We start from the raw sequence: 13,352 nt of genomic DNA, 5'->3' as shown, positions 1-13,352 counted from the left end.
GTCCCCTTCTAACTAAAAACCCACATCTGGGGCTGCTGACTGGCAAAAAAAATCCATCTCTGAATTTATCCTGAATGTCACAAATGTGATTTGAACTATTATGTAGAACATTACTGATACTGTATCACCTTCTTCTCACCTTCCACTATCTGCAGCTCCCACTGGTGCATTCACAAGTTACTGAATGTTATGTATTAACAATTGATGAGATGATTGTTGAGTTTAAATTTTGCATTTTTAAAAACAGTATTTAATTTGAACACAATTAATTTAATATATTTCATTTTTTAGGAGCTGCCAGCACAAGAAACTGTTGAAGATCTCAAAGGTATCTTGAAAGCTTTTGGTTTTTTACCTTTATTAACTGTTTTCTATAAACATTGCTTGCCAAAAGTATTTCCAGCACATGCACAGCCTGTACCAGAGGCTTACCAGTTCCAGGGCCAAGTGCGGCTGCTTTCCCCTCCTTGGGGATAGATAATTGTGTAGCTTCATTGAGTTCTCTAGCTAAATTAGAAAAACTCCACCTCTGCCAGGGTAAACAAAAGTCCAAAGAAAGTCCCCAAACTAGTTTCCCATCCCCTGCCTTTCACCTGCTCTGGGCCACAGCCTTCCTTAAGGGTCTATGCATCTTGTGCACTTTGATTAAGAGGAGTAAAGGGGACTTCCTCCCACTCTCTCTTGGAAGCCTGTGCCATGGGCCCCAAAGGATGGAAGCTAGTACTTAGCTCACACCCCAAACTCTCTGCGCTTCCTTTGATCATGGCCTCTTCTTGCCCTTGGCTACTTCTGGTTCTTTAGCCTACGACCACCTTTCCCCAGGTACTTCAGGACCCTCTGTTACTAGCTCCCCAGCTTTATCCAACCCATGTCTCAGTAACAAAGTCCACAGAACTCTCTTTTCCATGGAGTTCCTGGTCCTTCTCTCCACCTGCCCCTCTGGCTTCTTCCCAGGTCTTCCAGCTCCTGGGTGCTCCTCCACAGCCTGCCCCTTTCAGGTCAACTCAGCCTGCAGAATCACTACCAGTTTTGCTTCTTCCCGTGTCTCCACCAAAGACCCTCCTGAGCTGTTTGCCTGGAGAGACTCAACAACATATCCTGCTCCCTTAAAGTCTCTGGTTCTTCTCATACACTCTGACAACATTCCCAGCATGCCTTGGTGTGCCTTCAGTTCCAAAGGTCCATGGACGACAAGTTCCAGGATTCCATTCTGCATAGGTTCTTACACCACCCTCATCACTGTAGTATCTGTGACGATTCCTGCAGTGCATGAAGTGACATGACTAATATCTGTTACATTGGTTCATTCTTTCTATCATCCTGACCCCAGGGAGAGAATTGTGTGTGCAGTGTAATGTATGGGTTTGGTAGATTTTATTTTTTGTTTGGGTTCTTGTGATTTTTATTTTATTTTGTTTTTTAAAATGTATACGCTGCTGCTGCTACTGTCTCTTGGTCTGTGAGGAAACCAGACACAGAGTAGAACTGCAACTCTAACATATTGTAAAGACCCCTTTCCCCCTGAGACTGGGCCCGAGCCTGCAAACCCTTATCTTATGGTTCACATGAGTAAGAACCATATTTCCAAATAATTAAACAAAATAAAAATCTCTCTTCATACAATTCCTAATCAAGAAAATTATCTTCCTAATTTGTTAGCTAGATGCAAAAAATTGTGTAAGTTATTTAGCAGAGAACAATTGTGACATTCCGTAGTAAATTCCTGTCAAAGTTATCAACTATTTTGTTCTGTATTTCCATGTTTCCTTAGCTCTGCAGGCTGGCTTTTATGCGTAGGAATATTGACATCTGTAATGCATAATGACTTTTGTTTGTGTGACCTCACTCATATGTATGTTCTTATTAGGGGTAACAATGTTAGAAGACCAGGCTTCACCACCAGTTTTATCTACCTCACCCTATATCAAAGCAGATATGTTACCTATTTCTACAGCCCGTATGTCAGATTCTACCACATCGGCAATAGTAACAAAACCAGCAGCTATGGAGACGTTTATCAGTAATGGAACAAATGAGAAAGAAGAGAAGATGCTCCCTTCTGGCTACTTTGGATCAGAAGATATTCTTATGGACAAAGATCTGGTTAAAAAGTTGTCAAATCTCTCTCTGTCACAGTATGACATTTTAAGAACTGGCATTTCTTTTGAGCAATGGGGCAGTGAAAATTCAGTTATTATTTCAGAGCATTTAAGTAATCCAAAAAGTTACAAAAGAGAGAAATTCCCAGATGGATCACCGCATGAAAGCTTTAATCGTAACTGCCCACAGTGTAATACAATTGCAACCAAAGAGACCGATGGGCCTGTGGAAATTTCTTTTCATGTTGATAACACCAACGAAGATCTTGATTATTCAGATGGTGAGGTTGCTATTGCTCTTGTTGACAGTTCTCTCCCTGGAGACCAACTTAATTTACATGAACCCATTAAAATAGTTATTACAATGAGTAGTACACCAAATACGATGAGTGATTTAGAAGGTTCTCTCCATCTGAAGGTGTCAGGTACTGAGAAAACTAGCTCAAACCCAGACTTTGCTGTAGCTATAGCAGATCTCCACAGTCAACAAAATAATGAACAGATCAAAATTCCGGTTATAACTTTTGAATTGTCTGGTGATGGTGGAGGCAATGTTCATCTGGAAGCCAGTGAAAGTGGAAGAACTCCAGAACGTTTAAAGGTCAATGTATCATCCAACCAGTGTTCTGGCTATGAGTCTGGTGATCTAGACAATGCAGTAAAGGACCATAGCAATCCTGAAAATAACCATTCAGAAACTAACACTTGTTTAGGTCCAAATCTGGAGAATGCTTCGGAGAATTTGCTGGTCACCACTTCCAATTCTAAAGAAAGTGAACAGAACCTTGATCCACTGTCTTATAAAACTGCCAATGAAAAGAGACACATTCGAGTGCTGAGTGTAGACAGTGGGACAGACATCTTTTTAAGTAAGAATTCCATGGAGATAATCAGTGATAAAGAAAAGACCTTGCCAACTTCTAAATCTGACTTAGAAGCTAAAGAAGGACAAATACCCAATGAATCTAACTTTCTGGAATTTGTCTCCCTGCTGGAATCCATTAATACTGCAAAGGTGACAGCATCAAATCAGTCCAATATCAAAACAGAGACTACAAAAGATGATGGGTTTGTTGGAGGTATGATATGTGATTTTAAAACTACTCTTCTGGAATAAGAAAAAAAAAGATTGCCAGACTCTTACCTACTTTGTTTATGGTGATTTAATCTCAGGTCCATAAAAAGCTAGCCAAATCCAACTTGGAAAAGTGCTAAAAAAGGGTGGGGATAAGGTCCTGTCATAAAAAATACCTGGTGCAGTTTCCTGTGTTTTTAGAAGGCTCTTGAACATATCAAAGCAAAAGATTTGAGCTAAGTAAAGTAAGCACTCAGCTGGTATTTAGCTGGATTTCTACATTGGAATAACCTGCATGGGGCAAGCTTGGTTCTGTTAGAATACCAATACACGTTTACCAAAACCTGCAAAATTGCTGTGCCACTCCCTCTCATACTCTTCCCATCAGATGCATATGAGGACTTCTTAAATATATACACATATTTAAAAAAGCCAGAGTCACTTATGTGTATTAAAAAATCAAACCCCAGATCCCTACATTTCCTGACCAGCTCTAGTTGTATTTTAATAACCTTGAAAAAAAATTCACACGGGTTTTTATAGACAACTGTAGACAACTCGTCTTTTGCTTTCCCTAGCCTGTCCCCAATTAGATTCCCTGCAAGTTATTTGTAGGCTTTATTATTGGGGGGAGGCCTTAAATGTTCATTTGGATAGAGTATTCTTAGGCTTGGCAGAATTCAGTTTTTATTTTGATAGCTTTAATGGATAATATGGATGTTTATTTTGAAGAATTTTTTATCAATTTAAATTTTCACAGTTGCAGGTAATTGGGGTGTGTGTGTGGAGAGACAATTATTTAATGGCAATAGGCACAGAGATGCAAAAAGTGAAAGCTTTGTATGCCATTAACACAAATTGTCAACAGCACATGTCAAAACATACAAAATAAATATCCTTAAATCAACAAATCAGACCTGCTTTTATTATTCATTCACTAGTCCATTTGTAACAAACCTAATTCATAAGTCTAAATCACTGGATTTTGATTCTAATAAATTATCCAGCAGTATTTTTCTTACTTTGAATAGTTAAGCAGATTGTTATTTTCTTTCCCACAGCTAGGGAAGTTCCCTGTTGTAGCGATTTATATAAAAGATATGGTTAGAAAGTGAGAGCACACCTATTTTCCAATCTCAGGGCACGGTACATAGCTCAGGCTTGGAAAATTCTTTTGTCCAGGACAAATAGAAGTGCTTTCCTGGCAAGCCTTCTGGAGCAAGGATCATCTTTTTAATCTGTGTATGTGCAGTGTCTACCACAATGGGGTCCTGGTCCATGACTAGGGCTCCTAGGTAAAACAGATAATAATTAGTTTCAGGTTTCATGTTGGCTGAACAAGGACAACAGGGGATGCAGGGTGAGAGTTTGGTGATCTCCAACACAGCAGGATCAAGTTGTCTGACAGAAGAGAGTGTGGCCAGAGGGGGTGAGTGGAAGTGGAGTAAAAAGACCTCAGCTGCCTCAAAAGTTGGCTAATGGCTAAGCAGAGCAATAGAACTTAGGTAAGTCAGAGGGGAGGAGACCGAATGGGGAAGAGAGGCTAAACTGATAGTTGAAGAGGAGGTGGATGGGCCTAATGTCATCCACACAAGTAATGCCTTGGAAGAAGTAGGAGTGGGACCAGGGAGAAATACATTATTGAGTATACCTGATATAAGCCTCAGTTAGAGTCTGGTGTCTGTTAGTGCTCTGATCAGATTTATGGGGTTCTTGGAGAAGGTAGAGAATGAGTCTGAGCTTTTCAATTATAGTCAGATAGTTCAAAGGAAGGTAGTTCAAAGCAAATTTAATTTTCCAGCCAAGCAAGAGTGTGCTATGTACTAAAATAAAATAAACTATACATTACAATTTGATTATTTGCTTCTTCTGCAAAACACAATTTGATTTTAGGAATGAGATGGCCTCTTCCTAATTTGTTAGCCTTGCAATTACTAGTTATACTTCCTGGGCCAAGCAGGAAGAGCTAATTTGCAATTTATACAATACATCTGAAAACATATTTGAATAAAAACTATACACACAGAGAAGTGGTTGATTTTTTTTTTGTATATGAGAAAAATGTCTGGAACAAGTCAAACCACTTGATTGAGTTTTTTTTTTAAGTTTAAACAAAAAACAACAACAAAATTCATCCTAATTGGCAAAGAATAATACTGAAGCCCCTGGCTCAATGAACATGAAGAACATGGCACAGAGGAATATGTTGAGGAATGTGAGAAACTTGGACATATATGAATGTATATGCGGTTTTCAGAAATCCTAGAAAGCTAAATATTCAGGATTTTCTTGAAAGAAAGATTATGTGTTTTGTGTAATTTGCAGAAAGCATGAGAAGTTTTCTTGTTGGGAAAGTCCTCTTGTAAGTGGGTGTAAGAGCTTTAGAACTGATTCCTTATATGTGCATGCCCACACTTCTGCTCATGTTAAATGCATAGGAGCAGAAAATGTATCAGATTGTCCACAAGAAGCTCTTAGCACTAAACTGCTCAGTAAAATGCAACATGAGGAGCTACAAACTTTGTTTAACGCCTCTTACACCATTGCTAAACATGATTTTGCTTTTTAGAGATCTTGAAATGCTCTACGTTGCAGGCCAATAGTGGCATTAATCTTGGATCAAACTCTTGATACCTCTACAGGGAAAAGCTTTATAGAGGCAACTGCAAAGGGTCCTAGGAACGCATCTCAGAAATGCATATAGAAAATTAGGGTTATTACTGTACTTGCTGATGGCTCCTCTGACAAGACTGTAGCTGAGTAAGAGTTGGTGAACTTGGTGTATGTCAAATTTTTGCAGGACGGAAGCCTTTGTATTCTGTCTTCTAACACAGTTGATGGTATCGCACAGGGAACAAGAACAGCTGTAGGAATGGTGGGAACTAAGGCAGAAGAATACAAAATAGAACTGTTTTGCCTGAATTTAGATGGTGTAGAAGCAAATTTTAAAAAACATTCTTATCGTTAGAACAGGTCTGAAAATATAAAAGTTTTTCACTGGAAAAAGCTGTTTCAGTGAAACTAAGTTTTTTGTAAAATTATATTGCTTTTGAATAAAATTCCTGTGGGGGAAAAATAGTTTGGAATGCAAATGGAAAACATTTTCATTTAGGAAAATAGTTGTGTTGGAAAAAAAAATTGAATTCTATTTTATTATGTTTTAGCATTTTTATATTATTATTTTATCTCTTTTCATGACACATCAGTGAATGTTATGTGCTGCTACTGATGTGTCATAATATGACATAAAATTGTAGTTGCAATGTTGTATTATTTTCATTTTATTTTTAACATCATTAAGGGTGACTGCTGTTTAGCACTGATTGTGACAGTTATTTTCTAGATCAGTGTCTCCAGTTTGTGGTATTGTGAAACAGTTTGATACTTAGTCACTAAGCTATGCAACAAAATAATAAAAATAATATAACTGACCCATAAAATAAAATTTGAATGAAATTTTGAAATTCCAAAACACAATTTTCCAAAACTGAAAATTTTCAGAAATTCCATGACATGGGAAATTTTGAAAATATTTGCTTTCATTCCAAACAAATTTTGAAAGGCAACATTTACCACAAAATGGAAATTCCAAGTTTGACTAACTTAACTCGTCATGTAGTGCAGTATACAAACCACCATGTTGACTTTGCTCTTCTGGATCTCAAAAAATTATCGCCGTGTTAGGAAAAAAATGTAATTGTTTTAAAGACATTTTCAGATTTTAATATTTAAGTCCAAAAATATGATGGCAACTCTTGCTGATGCCTGTGAGGAAACTGGGAGCTAACTTGGAGATATTCATCATGTGTTCTGGGTTGCCAGTCAAGTGTAATGAACAGAGCACTCAACTGGGACTCTGGAAACCTGAGTTATATTCTTAGCTCTGCCACTGGTTTGCTGGGTGCTCTGTTTCCCCATTGGTAAAATATGGTAATGATTTTGACCTCCTTTATAAAGCACTTGGAGATTTACTGGCAGTGCTGTTTATGAGCTATGTGTTATTACATACTTTTTCACCATAGTGACTGAGGGCAGGTCTACACTAGAAGTGTTACATCAGCACAGCTGCACTAATGCAGCTGTGTCACTGTAGTGCGCCTGGTGCAGACACCCTATGCCAACCAGAGAGTGCTCTCCCAACAGCATAATTACTCCACGCTGCGAGAGGCAGAAGCTATGTCTGCGGGAGAGCGTCTCCCACCGACACACCGCCAGTGTGGATGGTGCCTAGGTCGCTGTAACTTGCGTCACTCATAGGGGTGTCTTTTTTCACACCCCCCAGCGGCATAAATTAGATTGAATTAAGTGGTAGTGTAGACCAGTGGTTCTCAAAGCCGGTCTGCTCCTTGTTCGGGGAAAGCCCCTGATGGGCCGGACCAGTTTGTTTACCTGCCGCGTCCGCAGGTTCGGCCAATCACGGTTCCCACTGGCCACGGTTCGCCGCTCCAGTCAAATGGGGGCTGTGGGAAGGGCGGCCAGCATGTCCCTTGGCCCGCACCGCTTCCCGCAGCCTATGCCCTGCAACTTAAATGCCGGGGCTCCACAGTCCCTGCATACACATATATTCAGTAAAGCACACTACAAATCTGAAAAAAATCTGAAAAAATCGAAATGATTTTATTTTTTTTATTTGAAATGATTTTTTGATTTGAATTTTACTTCCATTTTATTTTAAAAAACTTCAATGAAACAAAACAAAATGAAAATGTACAGAAGCAGTGGCATTTCAGTTTGCATTAAATTGAGGACAAAACCTATAAGACTGGGCTAGATGCAGACACACTAAAATCAGGAGCATAAACCTAAGAAACCCTGGCACAATAATCTAAAATGGAAAGAGCAGAATTCAGAGAAATATTTTGGCTGATCACAGCAGCAATAGATTTCATTTAAAATTAGCCAAGACAATAAGACAACAGCCAAAAAATTGAGACAACCACATTGTGTCAGACAGCTGAATTGTCTATATGCAAAAATTGTACCAGTTTAACTATACTGGTGTAGTTAAAGCAGTACAAACCCTCTAGTGTGGATGCAGTTAGACTCATATAATAGCGCTTATAGAGGTATAGGTTATTCCCAAAGGGAAGGGGAATAAGCTATACCAGTGTAAGGAACCTGTATATCTGCATCTACACTAGAGGGTTAAACCACTATAAGTATACAGGTAAAATATCACATCCTTAACTGAAATAGTTATATGGGCACAAAAACTGGGCAGACCAGGCCTTAGTTATCTGTGCACAAATGATGAGAATTTTTTTCCTGAGCTGGACTTATCAGTAAGTCTCAGCAGCTCCATCCTAGTGGATTTGAGTCAGAGGAAAATCCAGAGGAAGTACATTTCCAGGTAGACAAGTACTTACTGAAATGTAAACTCTACTAGATTGTCTGTTGCCTTTTTATGTTTTTTTTTATCAGTCATTTTTATTTTTGAATTTTGGCATCCTCTTGTTTCTCATGTGACAGATGATATTTGTTTAAAATCTGTGTTTAGCAGTTTGCTCAATGAAAACTGTGAAAACAAAATGTAGGTTAGTTGACAAATTGCATTATTGACTGAACTAGCTCCAGGGTGCAATGTGTAAAAACAGATCATGAGAATTTTTTGCTAGTAGTCAGTTTGTAAACCATAATGATTTTCAATCCAGACTGTAAATGTATTTGTTAGTTTTTGAAAAAATTGGGAATACTTTCTGCATTTGCAAATTACGTCATTGACAAAGGGGGATTCTTAACACGCAGAAGAGGTGTGGGGAGGAAAAAAGATGAAGATTTTAATTTTAACTGTACTACCAAAATTTAGAGGATGAATTGATCTGACATTTGAGTCATCAGATTAATGTTTATTCATTGGCAGAGACTGAAGAATCATTTCCCTCCCATATGTTACCTCCATTCAAAAGTTGAAAGTACAAGTAACTTCTGTGGAGAGAAATCAGCAGGAATCATTGTACTACAATCCCATTGCAGACCCTCCTGGCATATCTTTCTAGTGCTAAGAGCACTAAGAATTGCCATTCATTTTTGTTTATTATTAATCTTCACCAGTTCAGGGAAAAGAGAATTGAAAGACTTGGGGCCTGGAATGGAAAAGAGTGAGACTTTTTTTCCCCTTCAAGCCATTAAATCATCAAACAAAAAATCTTGTTAATTGTTTCAGCCCTAGAGCCAGCATTAGGCAGAGTGGGACCAATTAGATTAATATAACCTTTTTGTTGGCTATCAGTTATTCTTAATCCTTGAACAACCATAACTCCCTAGGGAGAATGGATTTAATCAGGCTTCTGCAGCCTCTTGTCCCCTTTTGGAGTATAGTTATGAGATTATGGAACACTGTGTCAGCTGCATAGTTAAACTAGGTGAGATTTCGTGTTTAAAGTGGAATTTAAATCACTAGTTAAACAGGAAATGCACAGATTTATTTTCAAATGGGACTGTTTGAATAAGGAGTAAAAACTTTGATTTTCCAAATACCTTTGACACTTGTTTCTCCCATATTTTCAAAAAATGGGCCCCTTAAAAATTTTCCTACACAAAATGGTCTGGAAATTAAGAGATTTCCAGTTCAGGGAGGTTCAGCCTACATAGAACCACAACACAGGGTAACTTGTGCCAAAAACCAACCCAATAATCCTCCTCTAAACAGTTTACCTTATTCACCCTAACTAATTTGTTTTTCACCAATGGAGGCCAATGGAGCACTGCATCTTTGGACAACTTCCCCTTAAAAATGCTCTTGATCTGAAGTAAATGAACAGAACTCTTTACAGTGATCTGTTTAGAAAGTCTCCCTTCTTTATTCATTTGAGCATGAGCTTTCGTGAGCTACAGCTCACTTCATCGGATGCATAGCATATCGTGGAAACTGCAGAAGACATTATATACACACAGAGACCATTTTGTTTCATGGTCTCTGTGTGTATATAATGTCTTCTGCAGTTTCCACGATATGCTATGCATCCGATGAAGTGAGCTGTAGCTCACGAAAGCTCATGCTCAAATAAACTGGTTAGTCTCTAAGGTGCCACAAGTACTCCTTTTCTTTTTTCTTTTTACGAATACAGACTAACACGGCTGTTACTCTGAAACCTTCTTTATTCACATATCTTTCAGATAGCCATGCAACAGAGAGAAAAGAAGAAATGCTGGAAACAGAAAAGCACTACAAGCATGTTTCTAAACTGGAAAGATCAGATGTACAAAGTCAAGATTGGCCTAGTGCTAGTCCAGTGCTACCAGAGCCTGCCCAATTTACAGCACAGTAAGGGCAGTTACTTTATATTTTTTTGTACTTCAAAAGCATGATGATGCTAGCTGTTCTATTACATTGAGTAGAATTGATGTAAACTTTTAATTAACCTCTCTCTCTCTCTGTTTTATTGAGAACAAGAAAAAAGTTCCTCATAGTAGTTTTGAAACATTTTTGTGTCAAGTTACCAGGGCAACAGGCAAAGGCAGATAATCTACCGGGTAACTTCCCAGCAAGATAGTTCTGTCTTGCAAGTTATAAGTGGACCTGAGGCTTCAATGCAAGATGAAATATCTGTGGACGCGATGCATGTGTTCATAGATGAGCATGGTAAGTTTATGTAGCTGTTAACTTTTGAGTTTTCTTTAGATATCTCTCCTCATGGTCTAATAGTTATCTCAGACCTGTATTTGACATTCAGAATACTGTGGAGTTGAGTGTATTTTTCTGATGATACCTTAAAAGACAGGTCTAGTGTGTTTTTTGTGGATGCTGAAGATCCCATAGAACTTCTTGTCTGAGTAGGGAATTGCGCCAATGTGCATGGCCAAAAGGTTCCCATCCCTTGCTGTCAGATCTTTAAGCTGAGTGTGAACAGGTGATGGTTTAGATGGCAGCCATCTCCCATCATATTGGGGCTGCCTTCATTCAGAATGGTGGTCTGCTACCCTCTCCAGGATATTGAATGAATGGACTCCTTTCCCCATCAGTACCTGACTTTGGTGCAGGGAACTCCATGGGGACAACAGGCCACACCAAGCAGTAGGGCCACTCCACAGCTACTACTCTAGGCTTTGGGCTGAAATAGTTTGAGTGGCTGTTGTGTTCCAGTGCCATCTGCCTTGTGGGGTACTGGCCAAGTGCATTTCTATAGTAGCAGATCCACAAGTTATTTAGGCTCACATCAAATCTCCTTTCCAGGAAGCACAAAAGAAGCTCCCATGTAACTGGGTTTCATGGCTCCTGGGATCATGTCCTTTCTTCCCTCCCAGTCCTGTGTAGCATCACTGCAGCCCCTTGCATGCTGTGGACTCTCGTTCTGCAGGTGCATGGGAGGGCAGCTGTGTACAGGCCAGGGGAGTAGTATGGCCTGTAGGTCAGTGAACTATGCTTGTTCACTGGAGGACCACTGCCCTGTGTGTATGTTAGGTATGAAGTGGGGATGGGACAAGCAGTAGACCGTGGCTACCCACCTTTGGCCTGATTCTCCACTGCCTTGTACCTGTCATCTGCACTTCTGCAAACATGAACAAATCAGAATGCTCCACTCCCTTATACTTCTGGTAATGTTTTACAGTTACCTTGTACACCTATGAATGGCTACACAGTATTAAAGGTATTGGCAGATCAGGTCCCCCTATGTTTAGTTTGGGGCAGGAGTCCATTTCTTCATTTGCACAGAGCTCTCTTACTCTGCTCTTACAACAGGGAACAGAATTTTGCCCTTAATATCTGTATTTTTGTGGCTTTGTCTCAGGCTTTCCAGTGTTTATTTTAACATGTATTTGTTCTATGATGTTTTAAAACATGTCCACACTGCCAATCACAAATATAAAGAAGCAGTTTGAACATTTGGTTTATGGATACTTTTTTTGACCTAGAAAACCAGATTGCTACTAAATTGTAGGTGTAAACAAATAATTTACATCACTTAACTGATACTTTTATGTTTTTAAAGGGGAAATTAGATCCTGCTATTTAAAGGCTGGCAGTCAGAAGGAAGGAAATACTCGATATCAGACATCAAATTATGATTGTATTTCTAATGCTCAGTAAGTAAATTCTTATCTTTAGACATGTTAGACTTTTCAGTGCTGGAGGCTACAAAGCTGATTCTAGCTGTGAAAGAGATATGTGATGAGTAAGAAATGTGCTAATCTGTTTTAGAAATGTCAAAGCATGCAGATTTTTTTTTATTTTATGTAAAAGGGGGGAGGGGGCCATGTTGTAAGGATATCTACAAGGAAAAGGAAAATGCCCGCTATTGTGTGTTTTCTCATCAGCCAGTAGTAGCTACTTTATATTTAGACCTGTCTTTGGGGCTGTAATTAAAACATATTGGGGTAGGTCTGAACTTTCAGCTTTGTCCTATTGGTTATCTGGCTTGCCTGTCGGCCTTTTATGGATCTCGACCGCATGTATTATGTCAGCAAGTGAGCATGTTTTTCCAGGCTCTAGGATATGAACCCTCCTCGCTGCCTGAAATACATAGTGGCCATCATGCCACTTCAGAACTGCACCTAAACAATGATTTTTTTCTCAAATTGGTTTTAGAGTGACTCGTGCTGATTACTCCCACTTCCCAGTGTTCTCCCATCCTTTTATCTGTCATGCTCCATGTTTTTGGATTTTTGTATAAAAATTCACGAAGATGGTTTTATGATACTCAGTGTTTTCATATGTCATGTTGTACAGCACTCAGAGAACTTCAGGACCAGGCTGGGAGAGAAGGGTCATGGGTCATGAGGAATAACTATTGTTCTAAAACTTGTTTTGAAAATGAATGCGATGTTGGGCACTCAGAGGAGATTTTGCAAAGATGCCTGTGTTGCCGTGCTAGGAACAGTGTTAGCTTAGTGCAGTGTTTCCCAAACTTGGGACGCTGCTTGTTCAGGGAAAGCTCCTGGCGGGCTGGTTTGTTTATCTGCTGCGTCCACAGGTTCTGCCGATCGCCGCTGCCACTGGCCCGGCCCGGCCCTCCAGGGGCTTTCCCTGAACAAGCAGCATCCCAAGTTTGGGAAACACTGGCTTAGTGGAATGCTGTAACAAGATGGTCTGTCCCTTTAAGGTCCTGATACCAGCAGCCCTTTTCAGACTCAGCTGGGAGGGTGTCAGGTGTTTCCTATAAAGGGCCGAGAGAGCTGCAGGAGGGACATGGGTGCCTGCAGTAGGCCCTGAAGCAAGGGGGATTGAAGGGAAGGCGTGT

At 39.6% G+C, this 13,352-nt stretch overlaps 1 protein-coding gene across 1 annotated transcript in view; it reads left to right on the top strand.

Moving 5' to 3' along the window:
• PCNX2 (pecanex 2) overlaps positions 1–13,352 on the top strand; it is a 238,070-nt gene that overhangs the window by 19,025 nt on the left and 205,693 nt on the right. Inside the window, exons 4-8 of the mRNA XM_074948848.1 lie at positions 292–328; positions 1,868–3,178; positions 10,291–10,438; positions 10,611–10,756; positions 12,105–12,198. Of these exons, the coding sequence (XP_074804949.1) occupies positions 292–328; positions 1,868–3,178; positions 10,291–10,438; positions 10,611–10,756; positions 12,105–12,198 (1,736 nt within the window). The remainder of the gene's footprint in view (positions 1–291; positions 329–1,867; positions 3,179–10,290; positions 10,439–10,610; positions 10,757–12,104; positions 12,199–13,352) is intronic.

Source organism: Natator depressus, chromosome 3 (assembly GCF_965152275.1).
Source record: "Natator depressus isolate rNatDep1 chromosome 3, rNatDep2.hap1, whole genome shotgun sequence".
Classification (NCBI taxonomy): Eukaryota; Metazoa; Chordata; order Testudines; family Cheloniidae; genus Natator; species Natator depressus.
The sequence above is the reverse complement of the archived record's forward strand: the minus strand, read 5'-3'. Positions and strand labels throughout refer to the sequence as shown.